The sequence below is a fragment of the Grus americana genome, chromosome 28, assembly GCF_028858705.1.
Source record: "Grus americana isolate bGruAme1 chromosome 28, bGruAme1.mat, whole genome shotgun sequence".
NCBI lineage: Eukaryota > Metazoa > Chordata > Aves > Gruiformes > Gruidae > Grus > Grus americana.
Window position 1 is genome coordinate 6,175,125 of NC_072879.1, and position 22,015 is coordinate 6,197,139.

Below are 22,015 nucleotides of genomic sequence, written 5' to 3' on the forward strand. Positions count from 1 at the left end.
TTTTCTCCTCCCAGTTCCCTGTGCCATCCCTCCCCTGCCCCAGGACCCCCCCACCAGCTCAGCTCTGTACCTGAGGGCAGGGGATCCCAATTCCAGCAGCAAGAGGGTACCAGGCGTCTTCTGTCTCCTCGTCCCTGTGACACAGCTCTGCCCCACAGCATCCAACGCCCATGGGGGTGGTCTTCCAGCACACAGCCTGCTTCAGCAAGGGCGCCTGGCCCAGCCCCTCCGGTTGGTGAGGGTGGGAGGGACCTGTTAGTGCTTCATGCCCCACCAGCACCACCAGATCCCCACTGGTAGCCCTCCCTCCTTCACCCCAGGGAAACTGAGGCACAGCCAGGCTGGAGAGGCCATGGCCATGGCACAGGGCTCCCAGGGAAGGGGCAGGGGTTTATCCTCCCCCAGAGAAGGGTCCCATCTGTACAGGGGCAGCGGAACCTCCATCTCAAGGGTGCTCTGCAGGACCCAGGGTCTGCGCTCCCCCAGCCCCAGACCTGGCACTGCCCCCGGCCTCGCTGCAGTCACTCTGGAGTGAACAGTGCCAGAATTGGCACCGACTGCCCCACAACAAAGTGGGGGGAGGCTGTGGTGGGCTGCACCAGGGCAGGGGCACCTTTGATCCCTTCCTGCCCCACACAGGGGAACAGGGGCAGGGCAGGGAGGGCTGGGGCTGCGCCTCCCTGCTTTTCCAGCAGCAGGAAAGCAAACATGAGCGGGCAGGCAGGAGCAATAAACTGCAGGCAAGACCCGTGCTGAGAAAGCTGGTACCTCCAGAGCCAGGGGCAGCTGCTGTGAGGATGCCCAAGCCTTTGAACCTCAGGGGAGCAGCTCTAGAGTGCCTGGGGACTCACTGCACCCCTCACCATGAAAAAGCAAGAGACATAAATTCACAACTTGTTTAATGCCAGTTAGATTGCTTTACATGGAAAAGTTACAACACTTTTTTTTTTTTTCCACCATATGATGCCTTATATATAACAATGCTACAAGGTCGCAGACTTTATCACACAAACTCTGGGAGGACCCTTTGCTCAACCCGCCCGCATGGTTCAGCACTTACAGGTCACGCACAGAAAACACAAGCTTACGTTAGCTTTGCTCTTTTCCCCATTTAACACGCTGCAGCACACTCCAGCCAGCCAACAGTGTCACACCGCTCGCCTACAGGAGCTGAGACACACGCACACACCCACCAACACACACTCTTGCAGTGGAAGACCTGCAGAGAGCACTTCTGGGAACTCCGCTCCAGCCTTGGCAGTTGCGAGGAGGGTGGGGGAAGGCATCTGTGCCATGCTTTAACAGCTAAGTCAACCTGAACAGCTCGTTCTCGCTTTGCTCGTTAGCCAATGCACTCAGCTGCACACCAGCCATGGCTTGGAAATCACTAGCCATCCCTGCCAAGCACGATGAGAGAAGTCACAGTGAGCCAACCTGCTCCCAAGGCAGCTCCAGAGTGAGAAAAGAGACGTGGTGTGTGCAAGTCCCTGGCAAGAGAGGAGCATGACGCAGGGCCAGAGCAGAGGGGGGCTGTCCCCTCTCTGCAGCATCCCGGGACGCAGCTGCGAGTGCCCAGCTGCAGATGCACTGCCCGTCACCCTGGGATTCCTCTGGGGGAAGCACCCACACTGCAGGGCGAGAGGCAAACCCTCTCCGAACTCCAGCCACCGTCCCTGCAGCAGGCCTGGGGCAGCAGGGAGTCCCAGCAGCACCACACTTGCCCCGTGCCATCCCGTGCTCTGGCTGGGCTGCCCGGCTCCCTCCTCCTGCTCCAGAACGGTCACAAACCATCGGCTGAGACCGCATGTGTGCCCCCACCCCAACCATTTATTTCTTCCTGGAGGAGAAAGCAGCATCTCCTGGGGGGTGTGCGTGTCAGGATTCAGGCAGGAGACAATCCACGACAGACAAAACTCACAGCAGCAGCTACCAACCACCTCCACCCCTGGTGTAAACACTCCCCATCCCCTACAACCCAACAGGGCGATATCACACAGGACAGGCACCCGTGACAGACCACCTCTTGCTGCAGGTGGCCTTTCATTTCAGACCTGCTCACCAACTTAATGATCTGACTTAATTTTAACAACTCCTCAGTGCTTTGCCGTGGTCCTTCCCACCCCATGAAATTTAACAGTGCCAGTGAACGTAATAAGCAACAGGAGAGGGGCTGGGGGCCATCAGATGAGTTTTAAACCACACCCCGTGCTCCTGCAGCAGGAACTACAATAAAGTAGTTGTGTTGAAACAGGATTGCAGAACTTACATTGAGATTCCATTTCAGAGGCAAGTGAGGCTGTAAGACAAGGATGGGACTGCCGGTTTGGGCTTTGGAGACTCGGCGCTGCCAGCCTGCTGAGGAGCAGCGAGCTCCCGGTACGCGAGCCTCCGAGTACCTGCGACAGGCAGAGGTAGCACCGAAAGCCTGATCCCAGCCCTGTTATAACGGCACATGTGGTCAAGGCTGTAGTGAACAGAACAGCACCTCGCTGCCCTTCTCCAACCCAGCCTTCCTACACCACAGAAACTCACCCTGTGGATACCAGTGGCACTGGGGAGACACAGCCATATTCCTACCGCCACCTCTACAGTCTGGTTTCAGGGAAAGAAGGGGAGGGAAGGAGAGAAAAAGTATTGCCTATACACTCTACAGAGAACAGGTCAAGGTCTATATATACACAGCCGGGAAAATCCAAACGAGAACAGGAAACAGCACTCGCATCCCAGTGCACAAGAGAGGGCAGAAGGCAGGCAGGAGCCAGGCGCACGGCAGGGAGAGCGTTGGCACATGTACAAAGTAAGACAGGAACAGGCTGCTGCAAGCGTAACAGCTTCTCTTTAAATTAAAAGTAACACATACACACAAGTGCTTTGCATCACATCCCACAGCACCCATCACACAGGCTTCAAACACACAAGCAGGCACTCTCTTCCCATACAACTTAAAAAACAAAAAACAAAAAACCCAACAATAGGTCCCTGGCTTTGACTTGGAGATTAAAAAAAAAAAGCAATACTTCTTCCTTGCTCTAGAAGAAGAAACCCCCTCTTGCCCAGACATGGTGTTTCCCTCCTTCCAGCCAGAAGAGGCCACGCTCCCTCCAAAAAAACAGATCCACATGAGTTGTTTTGTTTCTCAAATACATCTCAACTGCTTTTGTCCTCAGGAAGACTCCAGAGCAACCAGCCTGCCACAAACGGCACTGTGGGAAGCTCCACATGCATGGAGGTTGTTGTTTGGTTGTGGGGTTTTTCTTTTTTTTTTTTTTTAAAGCCATTGTTTTTCCTCTGTTAACTAAGAGGATCAGCCCAGAACATGCAATAGCAATTTCAGAACTTTCCAAATGCGCTCCTTCTGAGGTGGAGCCTCTTCAAGTCTCCTCCAAAGTTTAGAGCCCAAAAGTGTATTTGAAGGCAGGTGTTAAGCATGCCAAAAAAAAAAATCAAGCTGTATTAAGGGAATGACTCTATCAAGTACTACAGTACCTATTTTGGGTGGGGAGGTAAGAAAGGAAAATAAGCAGTTCTCCAGTTTCTTCACGTAATGGGGATGCCAGGCTATAAACAATGCCCTTCGATAATCAGAGAGGCTAACGCCCAGCCTGGAGTCTAGCCCCCTTGCACCAGTTGTATTGAACAAGCCTGCCTGACTTCTACCTGCAAAGATGCGCATCCGAGGAGAGAGGGACCCAGAGCAGCATGTTAAACCTGTTCCCACAGAGGCAGGATATCTCTCCCAACAGGGGACAACACAGCAGCTGGGATGGCCTCGGTCCGGTCTCAATGGTCCATGTCATACATGTTCTCTCCAGGACAGAAACATGAGGGTTCAGGGATGCTGGTTTAACATTTCTCTTGTACCCGTTTCCCTCTGTGAAGGATGAATCCGTAAACCTTTGGCAGTTCCCTCCCCTCCCCAACCCCATCCCAAATACTGCCCAGCATGGTTCACAAGCACATATTTAATTATCATCTGTTGGGTCCATCCTCCAGTCCCACTGGTGCTCCCTCCCCTTCTGGCTGATCGTTTGGGGTTCCATGCACACCAAGGTAATGGTTTTATCCTGGTATGTCAGGCTGTAGTCTCCTGGGTCACAGAATATGGGGTTTATCGTATCCTGGTGAAGAGGTTGAGAACAGATACAGACTCCTGACAAGAAAAGACAAAGCAGGTGCTAAATATTCCACAGTTGTGCTGCAGCATTACTCCATGTGCTTTTCATTTTGTTTTTTTAACTACACCTGCTAATCTGGTGAGGTATCTCTAGCTCAGGGCATGATCCAAGCTCACCATTCGAAGTCCAACACCATAAACATTTCCATGGGTTTTCTCCCCAACTGGTAACAAGGAGCATGGCAGGCGAGCGTGCTGTTCCCACAGCTTTGCGGAAAGCTCTACCTCAGAGCTGTCAGAAACCAGGGGGACCCAGCAGTGAGCAATGCCAGCTCCCCACAGCTCATTCCTTAAGATGTCTCTGCCATTCTCCACTACCTCTGCCAGACACCCAGAAAAGCTCTCAGAGCATTCTGGTACAACCTGCTTTCAGTGACGGCGAGTCGTCAGTGGCAGCATCATCCACAATCCCCTTTCCATTCAAGCCACCATTTTGAGTAGTTTGTAAGGAGCTGGGGGATAATCACCTCTGGGGATGGGGTCAGTTCATAGCAGCACGCTAGCAGGGAAAACAGTGGGCTCAGGGTGAGCTCCCTGAAACGCTGCTGTGTTCAGCAGCCCTGTAACAGCCAGGAGAAGGATGTTGTGTCATGCTGCCTTGGGCACACAGAGGCAACCTTTTATTTCATCTGATGACCACAAATCCCTTCCTATCTTGGCAAAGTTTAACCCTTCACTGCATCCAGCCCTCGATCTGCAGGATATGGCAAAGAGATCAGAGGCAAGGCACTGTAACAGAACAAACCTGGGCTGAATTCACCCCCAAAGGCTGAGACTCCTGCAGGATGCAGCTGCAGCCACCCACACAACGCATCCTTACCTTTGTCGAGCGAGTTTTACTGAAGACATTCCAGAAGCGCAAGGTTTCATCTCCAGCTCCTGTAACTATGGCCTCGCCATCAGGGGACATTGCCTAAGGCCAAGAGAGAGCAACCTTTAGCATCTGTTACATTTTTGAGGTTGAAAACAGATCTTCATTGGAATACCAGAGCGAGATTTAACTCTCCTTCCTACTTGGCTGGCGGTGAGAAACCAAACAACTACCTCTGCTTTCATGTGTCCTAGTCTCAGTAGGTGCCAATTCAAGCACTTGCATTTTACTTATGCAGCTATGGAACACACGGGTGGAATTATCATAAAAAGGATTCCTGTGTTAAGAAACCCAAGCCATTTGTAATTGATAATTGACACTATTTCTCCCCAGATTATAAATGTAAGTTAAGGCAGGAAGCGTGATATGGCTGGCATTTGCCAGCTCCATTAGTCACCTACATTGGAATCTACCTCACAAAACAGTATCAACGTATTTATCATCTCTGTCATGAAGCCGCTGAAAGCCCTGCGTAACAGTAACAAAGGAGGTACGAGATCAATGTAGATTAACTGCACCAAGCATTTTAATGACAAATTAGGAGGACTGAAAGCATCAAATTCATCCCCTGCTGGCAGTCACCACTGAAAAAGTGTACAAGTCTTGAGGGACCAAGAAGAGATGCTTGTGCTTCCTCAGAAGAGTTTTGGCAGGCTTTGCTACTCATTAATAAAGCCTCACATTTCCATAGCAGCAAATCAAAGTAACCCTTGCAGGCAAGGAAACCAGATGCAGAGTGTTTTTTTCATTGCTTGCAGGGCAGCATTAATATCTCCACCTGGACTACAGGCAGCTTACGGTGCCACCGGCACTGCGGCTTTGGGTCTCGTCTCAGCACACGTGCCACCAGATAAACAGCTACAGAAGTTTTCAGAGACATGGTCATCGCTTACCAGATATAAGACTCGGTACGAGTGCCCTGTTAGCTTTGCTACTTGAGTTAACGAGGGGTATTTCCAGACGAGGATCTGGTTCTGCGAGTATCCGTGGGTACTCACCTGAAAGGGGAGAGGGAAACATGCATCATGCTTCCTAACACAAGACAGCTCATAGCAGGACTGCACGGGGAGGAACTTACTAGCTCATTGGCGTGTTTCGACCAGGCCAGGTTGCACACTTGCGACCCAGTGTCGATGCACTGCAAAGGCTGCCCGGTGAGCGTGTTCCAGAAGCGTATGCAGCGGTCAGCTGTCCCACCGCCAGAAGCAAGGAGTCCGTGCTGGTGTGGAGACCAGGCGATAGCTTTTACTGCTGCAAGATGCTCTGTGTATTGTTGGACAGGACTCAGGCTGGAGTGATTCCAGACAAGGAGCTGGCAGAGAGGAGAGACGTGATCAAACTTGCGCTGCAGTCATGCATCTGCAACACCCACAAGCCACGATGTCACACTGGGACTGGTGAGGGTGGCTAGACAACAAGATGATTTCCCACAGCTCTGTCCAAGCACACTCATCTCCACTCCACCGTCACAGCCCTGAAGCCAGTCCCACCCTGCCACCACACTCAGCTGAGGAGCCACTCACCTCTCGACCATAAGGAAGCTAACAGTCCCTTAAGTGAAGCTTATGAAGCCAAAGACACAACATTACTGAACGTGAACTCAAACCCTTCTTTTGTCTTTATGGCTGTATTATTCCAGAACACATCTAGAAATATGCTCAAGTTCATTAGAAGTTATTCTGAGCAGGAGGAACTCGGTACAACCATACTGTCACACAGACACTGGGCAAATTCACTACCTAGCAACCCGCTCCAAAGGGCTCTGAACACTGCTTCTCCAGAACAGATGCTTCTTCCATATGGTGCTCAGTGAACTACAAGCCTGCATTATAGGTATTAGAACTTGTATAGCTCTGAACTAAATTTCTTTCTATATACATAAACATCATTGCAAAAAACTTGACTATACACCACCTAAACCAAGTCAGGAAGTACAGCTTAGCAGTAGCTTTGTTGAACTCAAACCCCTGAGTCAAGCTATAGATTTAATTAGCCAAATACAGAAGCAAAATTAAATTTGCCTTTTTAATTTTATTAGAGAGAGTAGAAGCTTAGCATGATTTATGCTTGGACAAAGTCCAACAATTGAAACAAAAACGCCTTTCAGAAAGGTTAAATATCCTTAAAGAAAAAGTCTGACATTTCTTGGTGAAGATCTAGAGACATTGAGCCTCACATGACTCCTTGGAAGTACTATACCTTATTATCATTTCCTCCAGAGGCCAGGAGCTGGTGGTCTGTAGACCATTTGAGCCCACAGACCTCCTGCCTGTGGCCCTGGAGCCGCCGCTCGGACTGTAGGGGTGGGGTGCGGATGTCCCTCTGAAGGATCATCCTGTCTCGACTCCCAGAAGACAGCTGGTCCGCGTTCCATGCCAAGGCACCTGTAACGCAGGCAGAGCATAAGAATATGTTGTGGGAGTCCTGCAGGAGCAGGTAGGCAGAACACAGCCATCACATTGCCAAGATTTAAAAAAAAAAAAAAAAAAAAATTAAAAAAATTAAAAAGACCCCAGCGCTTACAGACCTCCTTTACATCCACTGTCTGAAGCCCCAGAATAGCGTACAAAGAAAGATTAACCTGCACAACCTTACTGAAGGTATCACTAATCCCATTGCACAGTGCAGTAAAGCACAGAAATAGAACTCAGAAGGTGCCTTGACTCCCAAAATCTCACTCCAGCGTTCAAATTCACAACACCTCTGAGCAAGAAAACAAAAGTCCCTGTAGAATAAGGGAACTGGAAATCTCAGTGTAAAGCAGCCTGCCTGCAGGGCTGAAACCGGAAGCCAGTGGCAGTGAAAAAAGATGTTGTAACCAAACCTAAAAAGCCTCAGACTTGGAGGAAACACCTGCTGCAATAGTCAAACACCACCACACCCAAGATCAGAACACCGCAATTACTAGATGGTAATATTTTGAAAACTGCTCAAGACATAGCAGGGAATAAATATCAATTCTAGTGCTTTTTGAGTCCTGCTATTTCAAGCAGATCTCTTGCTTACAAGAAAAAAAGTTCAATCATGAAGAAACAAAACATGTGAAACCTCTGCCTCCCACCTCCTTACCAACTCTGGCTGTGTGCCCCTCTAGCATGGAGAGCTTTTTTCCTGCAGCTGCATCCCAGATCTGTACAAAGCCCTTGTGAGTGCCAACGGCTACCAAGTTGCCCTAAACAAACAGAAAACCATGATCAGTAAAGCCAGTAAGTAAAGACAGACATAAAACAAAAGCTAGAAGCTGAGGAAAAGACTTGAGATAAATCCCACAAGATGGAAAGCATCCAGAGTTCTTGCATCTTACATCTTTTCCCTACTGAGAGGGCCAAGCAGCCTGGCTGGAATGTATTTATTGTAGCATTTATTGTTGAGAGCTGGAGAAACGAACCGGCTCTTTCTCCCTCCCACACCTCTTAGCAAACATCTCAAGAACCTCAAGATACAAGAGGTTGCTCTCTATGCCCTCCCATCTAGCAGAGAAAAATAGTGCAGACAGGAAAACACATTTGATTTGTGATGCATACAGGGCGTTTGGGAAAATACGGGAAAATAACCCAAGAAGTTAAAACTTGTGAGGAAGGGTTATATGGCTGAAATGACAGCGTCTAAATTACAAGCGTTTCAATTCTCATTGTTGATAATATTATACTGACCCGTTCTGACCAGCCCACAGATGTTACAGAGTCTCCTTCCACAGAGAGATCACACAGCCGGGTTACCTTGAATGTAGGACAGTATGGAATAAGAAACACTTGTTATTGGCATACTACTCTACTAGCTGTCTCCCTAATTAGTACCTACTTTGGGACAGAGCATTACAAGTGCTGAATCCCTCACACAGCATGTTCCATAGCTCTGAAAGACACTATGGCTGGAGAAAAGACCTACAGCAACAAGTACTTCACTCTCCAGGCACGGATGATCATTTACCTGGCTAGTACAAGCGCTCCATAGGTAAACACAAGTCCCAAGGCCAACGCTGAGGACGTTAAGAGAGGACCAGTCCACCAGGTTCAGGTAGAAATCGTCCTGCAGCTCTGGGGCATCCAGCACTTTGAAAGGAATCTTTGAGATTTTCCGAGTTGGTTTTCGAGGTGATCTTAGCAGCTTCTGACTGTTTACAAAAACAGATATAAAAACAACTACAGGATCTTGCACATCACAGCAGATGGTAGACAGATGTAGCCACTCTTTAAAGCATACCTGCATTTCTATAGAAATGCACAAACCAAGAGCCACAAAATTCTTTCCAGCAGGTAAGACTGGAAGGAATTAGGTTCCGCTTCTATAAAGGAGCTAGGTAACAAAAAGGTAAACTGACTACTGAAAGCTGGCCAAGACATGTTCAGTATCTAGGCAGGTTGGATGCCTGCAGAAATTCTTAGAGCTTCACCATCCATACTTATTATCTCCCCAGATTTCCAAAACTAATTCACATAGCAATTTTGGGTGCCTTAGAAAGAAGCCCTAGAGAACCTCACTGAATCCTCTGTCCCAACCCTTCCCTTCTCACAGTCTGTGGAGAATCAGTATTACCTTTTGTTGCTGACAGGAGACAGGGAATATGGTGAGACCTCATTGCCATCATCTGGACTAGAGCGTTTTGTGCTGAGCGAGTACTGTGTAAAGAAGACACATCTAGTAAGAACCTCAGCGTGCCCAAGACCTAAGGGATCACTTGCAACACACACTGATGCCTGATGCCTAGCTAACTCCAACACCCACAGTCAGATTTTCCAGACTTTTCAGTTCCTCCCTTTCCCAGGTGCTCTGGAACCTCACAAAACCACCTCATCTCCACTGAAGTCCAAAAGCTTGATTTGGTCATTTACCACGCTGTCCCAAGCTTGGTTCCAACTCTGTTTCCCTGCCAGCATAGCAGTAGGAAGTACATAGCTTGCTGTAGATACTTAGGTTTTCTTTACAGGCCACCAAATTTTGTTATCAACAGCTTATCTTAGTCAAGCCACAACACTAACTCACTCGCACTAGCAGCTCAGAACCGTGTGCTTTGTTCCTGTGACGCACACATGCAACCTCCACTGGTTTTAATGCAAAGTAACCAGCTTACAGTGAAGAGAGACTTCTTCTCTGGGGTGGATGGCTGCAGCCTCCTGTCTTCCGTCTGTGGGTCTTGCACCTTCTCGATTCCTGCTCCTAAGAGTTCATTCTTCAGCAAGGCAGAGTAAGCAAGGCCATCTGCAAACCCAAACAAGTGCTTAGGCAGAGAACTCGGAAGCAGCAAACGGCTCCGTAGGGAGTGGCAGGATCACGTCTGCCTGACTTGTACATTCACAGGGCCTCTTAATAAGCCTGGGGCCCCAGTTTGGAATCAAGATTAGCAGCAAGCTTCCCCTTGTTCCACTCTATCAGGAAAGTGCTTCCATGGCACAATAAATCAAGGGATACAAATAGCCTCTTGCCTCCCAGATGCTCATCAAAAGCCTATTGAGGTGACCTGGTATTCACTCTCGTAATGTGGGCATTTCCTAAAACACCAGCACGAGTTTTTGCACAAGCACAAAAGTGCCAGTGTTCCCTTGATTTCCAAACTCGTCAACAGTTTGAAATAAAAGCTATAGGCATGGCATACGTGGTCGAAAGGTGGTCTCACCTTTGCCATTGTCTGATGTAGCATCCTTTGCTTTTCTGTTTTGACTTGGTGATTTTTCGTTTTCCTGAAAGGAAGAAACATGCTATTACCATAGAGAAACCTCATGATGTATGGTAAAATAACAAATTAAGTCATCGCCTGGACCACAGGGACAGCCTGCTTGAAGACGTGCATTCAAATGAACTCTTCTGAGGCAGCAGAAAACCATGATGCAGAAGATAAGCAGAGCAATTATGCCAGCCAAAACAAAATGCATCATTTTCTTAGTTCCAAGACTGAGCTGTAGGGAGCAAAACTTACATTTATTCTGTGGAAGTTGATGCTCCAGTTGGCCCCAGCTCTTGAGGGAATGAATCTGTCACCATGCTTACTAGGAGAAGACATCGGAGAATTGGAAGGCGTCAGGGTTCTTCTCATCTCTGCTACCTGAATTAAAGAATAAGAGACACACACAAGAACAAGTGTTGATGACGGCAGGGGTCTGAAAAACATCAATGAGGTCTTGTCAAAGCTGAATATGCCTAAGTAGGAGAGCCAAGCATTAGTTTATCCCCTTAACAGAACTAGTAAGCACATCAGAGTCCAACTGTCATGGGAATTTCTGTCAAAAGAGACAATTAAACAGCCCTTCTCACTGCTCCTTCTCAAGCTGACATGGTCAAGGCAAACATGTAGAAGGCTGGAGAGGGGCAGACTGCTTGCAGGGTGAGCAGCAGATTCCTCAACTGCAATCACATTCCTTTTCATAGAATAATTATGTTGGAAAGGACCCCAGCTCATAACAGAGCTAATTTCTAAGTTACATTGAAGGTCACAGCCTCATCCAGTTGAGTTTTCAGCATCTTCAAGGACAATGACCCCACAAGCTCCCTGTTGCAGTGTCTGGATGTCCTCACTGTGAACATTTTTTCCTAATATCTAACTGGAATTTCTTGTTGTAGCTTGCATCCATTGCCTCTAACCCTTCCACCACGTACCTCTGAAGAGATTCTGACTCCATTTTCTCTATAACCACCCACCAGGTACTTGAAAGCACCAATTTCATCCATCCTGAGCCTCATCTTCTCCATGCTGAGCAACACAAGGTCTCAGTATCTTCCTGCTCCAGCCCCCTGACCATCTTGGTGGCTTCCGCTGGACTTGCTCTGTCTTGTCAAGCCCTACAGTTGGTTTGTTTTGCTTGTTAGCCCCCAACTTTTTATGTTCCACAAGTACTTACTGAGATTATTTAGTAAAGAGGCATTACTGAGCTACATAAAAATATCTTGACTCCTTTTTGCAACATGAACTGAGTTTATATATTCAAAAGCTTTGGTTATTACATTATATTTTGGTTTTTATATTCAAAAGTTATTTGGTTATTCCTTGAACAGCTCAGGAACTCACACCTGCTCACAGCCCAACAAAAGACTAAGGTTTGCTTCAAAGAGGTCCCATATCTTTCAAACGCTCAAGTGAAAACAGTCACGGGCAAGACAGACAACAACTTAATAGTCAGACTAAGACCATTTAGCATAGCCCATTTGTACTTACGCAAGGCATTGTGTTTTCATTCTGTATGTTGATTTGGCGTAGGAGACGCCTCTCATAATCCTGATCCATGGTGGAAAGCAGAGGGGTAGGGAGTTCAGCAGGCTCAGGAATTTATGTTCATGAAGTCCAGGCAGTAATTAGTCTGCTGCAACAGACAGGGGAAGAAATCCATCAAAATATTACACCCCTTTACATAGAAGCAGCCTCTTCACAATCTCCTAAGCCTGTTCTTTAAGCTTGAGACCCCTTTTCCTATCCTATTGGTATCAAACTTGTGCGATACAGCACGGGGCTGCTAATGAAAGCATTTTTCTGTATTATTGCCCTCGGTTGCTGATTTGCACGAGCAGGCAACCAGCATTTTGTGTCTGACAGGACCTCAGCAGGCAACCACCACAGCTGGGACAGAGACTTCGATCCTGGCAACCAGGCTGTTCGTATGAACTGCAGCAGCACAGTTTAGCAAGCCTTCGGTACCCAGGCATGGAAAAGCCAGACGCTTACAGCCTACCCCACCCCAGACCTCAGGCCAGAGGCACGACAGCAGCACACACCATTGTGCTGAAGCTCCCTGGGATACTTCTAGCCACGCGAGAAGTATTGCTGTTTTAGTACCCCACACTGCAGGAACACAGGCGACTATGGACTCAGTAGCCCCCGGGTTAACATTCAATATCTGATGCCCATGCTGTCCCAAATATTCATCTTGGCTAGCATAAAGTCAGCTTGCTTCTGGCTGTCCAATCCATAAGCAATGTTAAGCATCTTTCAAGTATATGTTTTAGGACAGGGCTGCTTCATAGCTTAGATTTGGCTGGCTAAATTACAACATGCATCAATAAAAAAAAAGTTAGCTAACACTTTTGTGAGGTTACGTAGTCACAGCCCTTCTCCAAGCTCTGAAGGGCACAGACCAGCATCGTTAGTGCCCAGCCTCCCCAATTCATGCACATCTCATGCTTTGTCCACAGCTCACATTGACACAAAAATGTCAGCACCAGAAGGGACATGTGCCAAGCTGGTCTTTCAACCCAAGATAAACATCTCCAAAGGGAAAGGTGGAATCTAACACACACGCCACACAAAAAAAATCCCCACAATACACAGGCATCTGGAAGCTGTGCAGAATGTAAAGAGATTTTCATTTGCTGTTACCGTATAAACATTTACGGCATCTGGCTGGAATCCCAGCTACACAAATGGAGTTGCCTCAAGATACAAACTTGTGGCAAAATCCGGAAGGCAACTGCACCGACAAAGCCGTGCTGGGACAAAGCTGTGCAGGGACAAGCTACACACTGCCACACTCAGGGCCTGCCACAAACTGCCTTCAGCTTCCTCTGCCAGCGGGTAAGGTTTGCTGTCAAAAAGTTTACCTCCAAGAACAGAAAACCTACCCAGGGTTTACCGTTAAAAACTGGAGGTAAGTTACCAAACTAACAGAGGTATAGCAGCACATGCTGTAATACAGCAAGACATGATTAAGTATTACAATATTCTATGCAATTAGCTTGAAAGCGAGATAAAACACACAAACTCTGGACTACAGTCAGATTAGCTAGCAGAGTTACTTTCCTTTTATCTAAGCTGTTTGTTAGTACTGAAACTTGTACTTCTTACAAATGCTGACACGCAGAGGCCTTTACTTCCACGCCATTAAGCATGCCAACACTTTTACAGGAGCATCCCTGAAATAGATAGAGCCGCACCGTTTCTGAGTACACCTGCTTACCTCTGCCACCTCCTCCCCCAAGCTTTTCTCTTTAATACATTCCTCCCATATGTTCTTTCAGAGGTAAAACTGGAGAAAGCTACCAAATTTAACAGTAATCAGCTTTCACCAGATGAAGAGTCAAAGATGGCATTATTGTGAGTGAAAAGTTAGAAAAATCTGTGATGTTATTAACGAAGGAGATTAAAAAAGAATAGTGCATCCCATGGAGCATGATCAGCTGGGGAACACCACACACTTGAAGCATCCTCCCAAAATGGCTCAGCACGGTATTCATGAGATGCAGATCCAGTTACACAGAAATGTGACATTTTTCATTCTGGATATGAGACATTTTCGCTTTTAGAGCTTTTCATTTGAGTTCCCACCTGTACAAATTTCAACTACAACTTCTAATCAGAAATACAGCATACGCAGAGCTAACAACAGGAGAGATGGCATAAGCAGAACTAGTAATAATACTAATAAGCCCCAAACAACCTTTTTCAGGCTTCAGATGCTTCAAAATAAAGCATCAACATAACATTAATTGTATTTGAATTACCAAGACATCTTCTACCCCTTTCGGCCTCATCTAAATTTGGAAATATATTCAGTTTTTACATTTAAGAATTATCCTGCCTTTCGCATTCTCAGAGTCTCTCACTTTCGTCAGCACCTCTCATGTTTAACACTTACTCACTCAATTACCTTCCAGTTTTAAGAAGGCCACAAACAATTTCTGGAGCAAAAAAAGGGTCAGGGATTGTCCAGCTCTTGATCTGCCCAGGTAGGTCACGTCTTGACTTGACAGAGCCAACACAGCCTACATTTGTTACCCCAACTTCATCACTTGCTGAAAAATCCAAATAGGTACAGGCTGCCTCTCAAGTGACAGAGAGACAATTTTGCAAAGCAGCTGCGTTCATTTCCCTGCCGACCCTGGCATTCTGCATGCTGGCTTATTAAAAACAGATCCATACCAAGAAAAAATATTTAAGTATTTGAATACATTAAGGTTGGGTCAATTAAAAAAAAACAGAACATGCTTGTTCAGCACCGTAACTTTGCCTAGAAGTATTGTTCTGAAAGTAATGTGAACTGTGATAAAATCCAGCCAATTCAAGGATAGGACATAAGGTGCACGAAGATAATAAAGTCAGTCAGAATACAAATTCTTCCCTAGGAATCAAAAAAATTCCACCTAAACCTACCATTCTTCTCCATGCATAAACTACATAATTAGTAACAAAATAGTATCCAAAAAGAATAGGCAACACACATTGCGCCTCAAGATCTTTTATTTCTTCAACTAAGAGAGAACTTACAGTCCGCAAACTCCCAGTCCTTATGGCAAAGCCTTTCTTACTTGCTTCAGGGGAAATGGAAAACCCACCCACTTCCCACGGACAGATTTAGAGTTGGCAAAAGCCTACCCAAAACCAGAGATGCTGCCTTCTCTTTGGGCCTGTATGTAATGGCATAGATTTTGAGGTAAAAACCTATTATTCAGGCACTGAATATTTACAAGCTCTCAGGAAGAACCCCATAATTTACCAAGGGGAAAAGGATGGAGTAAACAAGTACTTAGTCCTCCAAGTCATGAGCAGCAGGATTTGAAATCAAACCCAGATGTCCTGCTTCCCCAAAGCCAAAGTTTTCATCTTCCAGTGATTTATGTGGAACCCATTACTACACAACACCTGGCAGCAGAAATGGCAGTCCATCTATCCATGCCAGCTAGAGCGCCCCATACCTCCTTGTGCCAACTCTGGCCCTTGTCTGATCACGTCACGCGCTTGTTTGGCTCACCAATAGGACAGAAACACCTAATTTGGCCCCAAAGGGCAGATATTTTCTGCTGGTTTAGTAAGCCTCAACCTGGAGTATCATAAGAGTATTTCCAGTTATGGATTCTTCTATTTCCCAGACTTCTGAACAAGCTGTAAGGTAAAAAAAAAAACACCTAAAAAGCTAAGCATTTTTGTTATGTAATAGTCAAGCCTATTACAAATGCATCCAGAACGCTAAAGTGAACATCGACAAGGAGCAGGATACTCTGCTCTCGGCCAACCTGAAGTACAGCTCATCCACATTTAACCCAGAGGAACAGAGTTTACATATTATGCCAAACCACCAATCCTTTTAAGTAACTAGCCTCCTTTCAAAAACAGCAGTAGCACAAAAAGCTAGAGCCTTGCGTAAGTTTTACCAATATTCACCTTTTTAAAGCTACAAATATGCAACTTCTTATCCAGCAATTTACTAAGGTCTAAGTGTGAAAAGCTTTTATAAAACTAACCATTTACAAAAGTAACCCCTATACAATGGAAGCAGGTAAAGCTTTATTTCAAAACAAAATACAAACTTTGTTGAGGCAAAGACGACTGTTCCCAGCTAGGTATCGCAGAGACTACACTAACAGCAATGACAAAATTACTTTGGTGTTACGGTGACAGACAAGATCTCCACCCTTCAGCCTCACTCTTGAAGGCTGCAGAGAGATTCAATGCTCCACCAATAAACCAAGCTGCTGTATTACTGCAAAAACCATCACATTGCATCAGTGTATTTCAGAGTGTAATATGTAGGTGACTACTCATCACTGAAGGTCCTGCACAAATCCGTGTTATTGCTGCCTTTCCAAAGCATCCTGCAAACAAGCACCTCCTGCTCAGGGAGCTCACAAACCCCTTCATACACTTGACTCATACACTACCATCAGCTCTAGAATGCCCCTATTTTAAAAACGCCAACTTTTAGGCGACCAGCAATAGGCACAAACTGAATTCAAGTTTGATTTGAAAGGCAAAGCGGCTCAAAGGCACAACCGAGATACTGTTTTCATCTCCTGTCTGCACTCAGCCTCCCAGTTCGTAACAGTACTACAGAAGCTCGAGATGGTGCACTTCCATATTAAGCTTAGGAGACCAATGCGATCTGTGCCTATTTTCACCTCCAGTATCAGATAATACCACCCTGTCCTCACAGGCGAAGGCCCAACCTGTAATTCAGATTGGAGGTGACAAATGTTTGACTTTCTGCAACTCGCTGCACCTCCACCTGCACTCACAGACAAGCTGCAAGACTTCCCACAGCCCTCCAAGTCAGCTTTTGAAGCTAATTTGAGGCTTTGTGTCTACCTTTCCAAAGCAATGTACAGTCCTACCAAGATGACAGAGGAACTCTGACCAGCAAACCGCAGGGCAACGGCGCTAATTTAGGACACTCAGGTCGCAGAGCGCTGCAGGAAGGCTGTGTGAGCCAAGGATGAAGTAATCACATACATGGCACAGACTTCCACGCACCAGCAGAAACTCAGGGTCGTAACACCTTCAGGAAACAGCAGAAACTCTGTCTTTGGAAAAGCCTTTACTAAAAATAAACATTCCCCTCCACTAATAAATCTTCTCAGTACACCATTACAAGCCCAAAAGTTTTTCACTGGGATTTTCATGCACAAAATAGTTGCTCCAGGAAGTCTACCAAAAACATTGCTACTGCTGCCTCTTCCACGTGGATGATGCTCAGATATTACCATGGCTTTCAGCAAAGACGTTTTTCCTAAGTCTCCCTTCCTTCCACAACTGGAAGAAGGGAAACTGACAGAGTCAAGCCTGCTGTGCCATACTCAGAAGATAAATGCACTTGAGTTTTGAGTTGAAAGCATGATGGCGTATTACAGAGATCAGGCTGTCAGAGACGGCAGCCCCCTCCACTGCTGAATCCACGCAGCGGCCAAGCCCCTAACTGAGAGGTTGCCAATTTTGCTTCATACAGCTTTTAATAAGTTAGGAGAATTGTAGGTTTGTTACTTTACCTTCATAGATGACGTTTTCATGCAATACACATCTCTCTGCAGTGTACAGAAGTCTGTTAGGAGCGCAGGGTTTATCTAAGCAGACATGACAATCATGTACTCAGCAGAGGATTTCTCAGAAAATCACCATCATTAAAACTCTTTTTATTGCCTGCAGGTAGTGATTATTTCATCTTTTCACCATGCCGCTCTGTAAATAAGAGGGCCACGCCTGCTCCCAGGGAACCCGAAATAAAGTACAAAGTCTTCAGCAGTGCAGGAAGCCATACGCTGGGAAACACAGAGAGCGTGAAAACATAACGCATGCTCAGTGAGCAGTCATCTCTGCGTCACCTCTTGCCCGTGGGTCAAAAGGCAATCTCTGCATCTAATTAACAGAAAGTATCATAAGAGGTTCATCTATTATGAAAACAAAACAAGTAAGAGGCAGCAGAAAAAACACTCTCCAGTTTTAGAGATGAAATAATTAGCAAAGGTACCTGGGTTAAACATCGTTTGAACACATCTTCCTTTCTGGTTGTTAGAAAGGCTCGATTAAAGCTCTGAAGCCTGAGTTAAAGATCAGGTTTAGCTCTGGCAGATCACGCTTGAGAAATAACAAGTGCTGAACAAGTTCTGCTGCTCCCATTTGCTCCGCTGCTCCCGCAGATGTAATGAAACAGGTTCCTGCTGGCTGTGCCTTTGCGCTCGGGCAGAGCGGGTACGAAACACTATCCTTTTCTGCAGGTGCTAGAGGATAATACATGGGCTGGGGAAGGAGCTGGGTACAATTTCCTCAAGTTGGTACTTGACAAAGAAGGTATACGTATTAGCCTCACCACATTCTGCTTTGAGATTTCACCTCAGTCCACGACAAAACCTGTGCCAAACTGATATGCCTGGATGCTGCTACCCCTCACAAGTCAGGAGGGGGAAAGAGCGATCAAAGAGAGAGAGAAAAAAAAAAAAAGTTGACTCTGATTCCTCCGTACTACCTTGCCACCAAATCTCCCCTCGGACACGAGAGCTGAGCTACTGGCAGTCACCGGCCAAGGAAGCAGAAGGCAAGTTGCAGCAACAGCACTTCTGTTTGCATTGCCACCTGATGGGAGTTTTCCCCACATAAACACACATTTTGGACAAGTCATTGGACAGACAGGAGAAACAGAGGTTCTGCTTTTGGCTGCTCACCAACCAGCATATGATGGCACTCATTTTGGTGATTACCTAGAAGATATTTAGTCATCTATTTATTCTGCACACCGCAAAGCGTTTAGTAAGAAGGAAGTGGGGATGGATAAAGTACGTGGGCCTTAGGGATACGGGGTCTTTATAAGGCGGAGTTTTTCCATGTTAGGCATTCTAGACTCAAAGAGAACTTATCTCGTACCATTTTACAGAACCTTCAGGGCTTTTTTTGTTTGGTGGTTTGGGGTTTTTTTTTAGTAGTTTATACACTCTGTCTGAGCACACCAGCTTTTCATAAAGCTACTAACTTCAATAACATTGTTTCCCTTCAAAAAAATAAGAAATTCAAATACGATGGTCTGATTATCTTACATCTCAGAGTACCAACCAAGAGCATCAGCTCTAGATAAAAGGTCTGCTTTATCGGAAGCCTTATCAGAAGTCAGTACACTAAAAGCCAAGATTAAAAATTCACCAGCGGCCTTGTCCACGGAGCTTTACTGAAAGGGCCAGGTGATTCAAGTGTCTGCTTCATCTTCACATTTAAGCTGCTGAAGGTGCAATGGTGGCCCTGGTCAACTCACAAAAGAAAGTTGTAGAATTTAGAAAAAGCAGCAGCTTCACTCAACAGACCCAGAAAATTCTGCTTCTGTCATAATAATGATAAAATAAACATCAGTCTTTAATATGAGATGTTGTTGCCAGCAGCGGAGTTGCTCTGTGAAGAACCTTTGGCACAAAATACTAGGCTAGCATCATTAAACAGATTAACTCAGTAAGAATCAGCACTTCACAAGAAAATGAACACAACGCCTTCAAGAGAGCTACAAATCAAGGGAAAAAATAAGTCATCCACGCAATAAAGCCTACACCACCTTTGACAGATGGCTCCAGCATGACCTAACAGACCTCTTTTAGGTCAGTCACTTCACTGACTCTTCCAGCAGAACGCCTCTCACCACCCATGGAGGATGCTTGGTTCACACTTTTAAGACCTCAAGCCTGTAACTTGCTGAACTTGCATACTACTTCCATTTGTGAAACGTCAACACCACATTAAAAAAAACCCTAATGAAAGACACGGTGATATTTAGCTCCCTCAGAGCCTCAAAACCCATCAGATGGACGACGGCACATCACCAACTCACGCTGCAAATAAACAAGTGACTTCTGATAAAAGTTTCTGTCGCCACTTGGTTATTCACTTTAGTACTAGAGCCCACGCCACAAAAAATCTCACGTACCATCCATGTTATCAATTTGATGAAGAAACCAAGAACTAGTGAAGACCCAGCAGCTGAACTAGCCTTTGGCTCTCCTCACGCCTCTCCAAAGAGGGTCAAGCTGAGCGAATAAAGGGTTTACGGCAAGAGCTTTTAGCCGCTTTGGATAGACACGGGCTACACGAGCCCCCGGGGGGTCCAGAGGCATGACGTCCATCCAGAAACGCGTCCGATGCAAGAAGAGCGTTAGGGCACACGGGCTCCTCAGGGCAGCCGCAGCAGTAACGGCGGCACAGCCCGCCCGAGCCCGCACGCCGCGCCCCGAGGGGTCCCGAGCACAGCGGCAGCGCAGCCCCATCCTGTCAGGTCTCACAAAGCACCATAAAATAGCGGGGGGAAAAGGCGCTCCCGAGGAGCGACGGCACTGCTCGCTAACCGCCTTCGGCTCCGGACACGGGGCAGGCCCAAATACCGGGAGGCCGCTGCCCCCCCCCCCCCCCCGGCCACCCTGCGGGGCCCGAGCTCGGGCCAGGATCCCCCGGCAGCACCCGCGGAGCGAGGGCACCCCCAGCCGGGCTCCGAGCCGCGCCGGGCAGCGGCAGCCTCAGCCCAACCCATCTCCCGCAAGCCGGGCCCGCCCGGCCCGGCAGGGGCCACAGGCCCGCGCCCCCAGGGGGAAGGGGCAGGAACCGGCCACAGCTCGCCCCACGCTGCCGTGACACCGGCCCGGGGCCGCGGCCCCACCGCCCGCCCTACCTGCCCGGCCGGCCCGGCCCGGCCCGGCCCCGCTCCGCCTCCTCCTGTCAGTCTCCGCCGGCCCCAGCGCTGCCCAATATGGCGGCCGCCCCCGCAGCGCTCCCCCACCCGCTGGCCCCGCCCCCGCGCGCGGCACGACGGGAGCGCGCCCCGCCCTCCCGTTCGAATCAATACAGGAAGCGGCGGCGCGCGGCGCCATGGCAACGGCCGCGGCCCGCGCGGCCCCGCCCCCCCCCAGCGCCGGGCCGGCACAACGACCCCGGAGTGCGGGGGGGGAGGGGTCAGATCCTGACGTCACCTTTCAGCACGGTGACGTCATGGCGGTGAGGGGCTTCCTGAGGTGAGGGAACGAGCCCTCCTCACCTCTCCCCACGCAAGGCCGCAGGCCAGGGCCTGGGTGCGGACATGGCGGCTCTCCTCCCGGTGCGGCCGGCCCAGCTCGGCCCCGGCTCGGCGGGCGAGCTCCGGGGGGCTGCGGGACGCAGGCGAGCGACCGGGGCAGCCCAGCGACAGCGCAGGGCTGGGTTTGGTTGGGCGGGAGGCGGCCGTTTGAAGAGCAGTTCCTGGCGAGGCTCAGGGCTGCCGCCTGCCCCGAGCCCCGTGTGCGGCCGCTGCTCCCGGTCAGCAGCTGGGAAAAACCCTCCCGACCGCGCTCAGCTCAGCTGTGCCCGGCGCAGCTGGCACCCGAGTTCGGCCATGGCTTGGAGAGGGCAGTGAGCGCGGCGGCCTGAGGAGCTGCTCCCAGCCCAGGGCCAATGCCGGCCGGAGGGGGGGTCTCGCCATTCCCAACGCCGGCGCCTGTACGAGGGCCAGCCTGAGCTGCAGACCTCGCCTGCTCTGCACACCCCTTTCCCGTCAGCCAGGCTGGCTCTGGTGGGGCTCCGTGCGTTTATTGTGGGTCACGGGAGGTGGAGGATTCCACCTCCGCAGACTGTGTCTATCTGCCATGCTCTGGTGCTCTCAGAACCCGATGCCAGCGTCCCACCGACAGCCTGCGCTGCGCCAAGGACCCATCTTGGCCGTATTGCAGTGATGCAACAAGCTGCAGGCGTGCGATTCCCATTATCAATGCAGCTCGGTCCCTCATGGTTGAGCATCTCTTCGAAGCTCCTTTGTACGTTATTTACAAGCAGCAGCAGCTAATAA

At 48.3% G+C, this 22,015-nt stretch overlaps 1 protein-coding gene across 2 annotated transcripts; it reads right to left on the reverse strand.

Annotated features, from left to right (window-relative positions):
- Nucleotides 1-882: 882 nt before the first annotated feature.
- Nucleotides 883-20,969, reverse strand: FZR1 (fizzy and cell division cycle 20 related 1). 2 transcript variants are annotated; one of them, XM_054805368.1, is made up of 14 exons: nt 20,870-20,969; nt 12,193-12,334; nt 10,960-11,085; nt 10,660-10,723; nt 10,117-10,244; nt 9,582-9,664; nt 8,976-9,159; nt 8,699-8,764; nt 8,115-8,217; nt 7,245-7,429; nt 6,124-6,357; nt 5,939-6,043; nt 4,995-5,087; nt 883-4,150 (listed from the first exon to the last, which is right to left on the reverse strand). In XM_054805368.1, the coding sequence occupies exons 2-14, from the start codon at nt 12,259-12,261 to the stop codon at nt 4,109-4,111; spliced, it is 1,482 nt and encodes a 493-aa protein (XP_054661343.1). In that variant the 5' UTR covers nt 12,262-12,334; nt 20,870-20,969; the 3' UTR covers nt 883-4,108. The 2 variants fall into 2 exon arrangements, with proteins under 2 accessions (XP_054661343.1, XP_054661342.1); XM_054805367.1 differs by lacking the exon at nt 20,870-20,969 and having other exon boundaries at nt 12,193-12,337.
- Between the last annotated feature and the right edge of the window lie 1,046 nt (nt 20,970-22,015).

Coding starts and splice junctions, on each gene's coding strand:
- FZR1 (XM_054805368.1), bottom strand. CDS start 12,261: ATGGATCAGGATTATGAGAGGCGTCTCCTACGCCAAATCAACATACAG. Junction 9,665..10,116: donor AGAAGAAGTCTCTCTTCACT/GTAAGCTGGTTA, acceptor TTCTTTACACAG/TACTCGCTCAGCACAAAACG. Junction 4,151..4,994: donor GTAAAACTCGCTCGACAAAG/GTAAGGATGCGT, acceptor TTTTCTTGTCAG/GAGTCTGTATCTGTTCTCAA.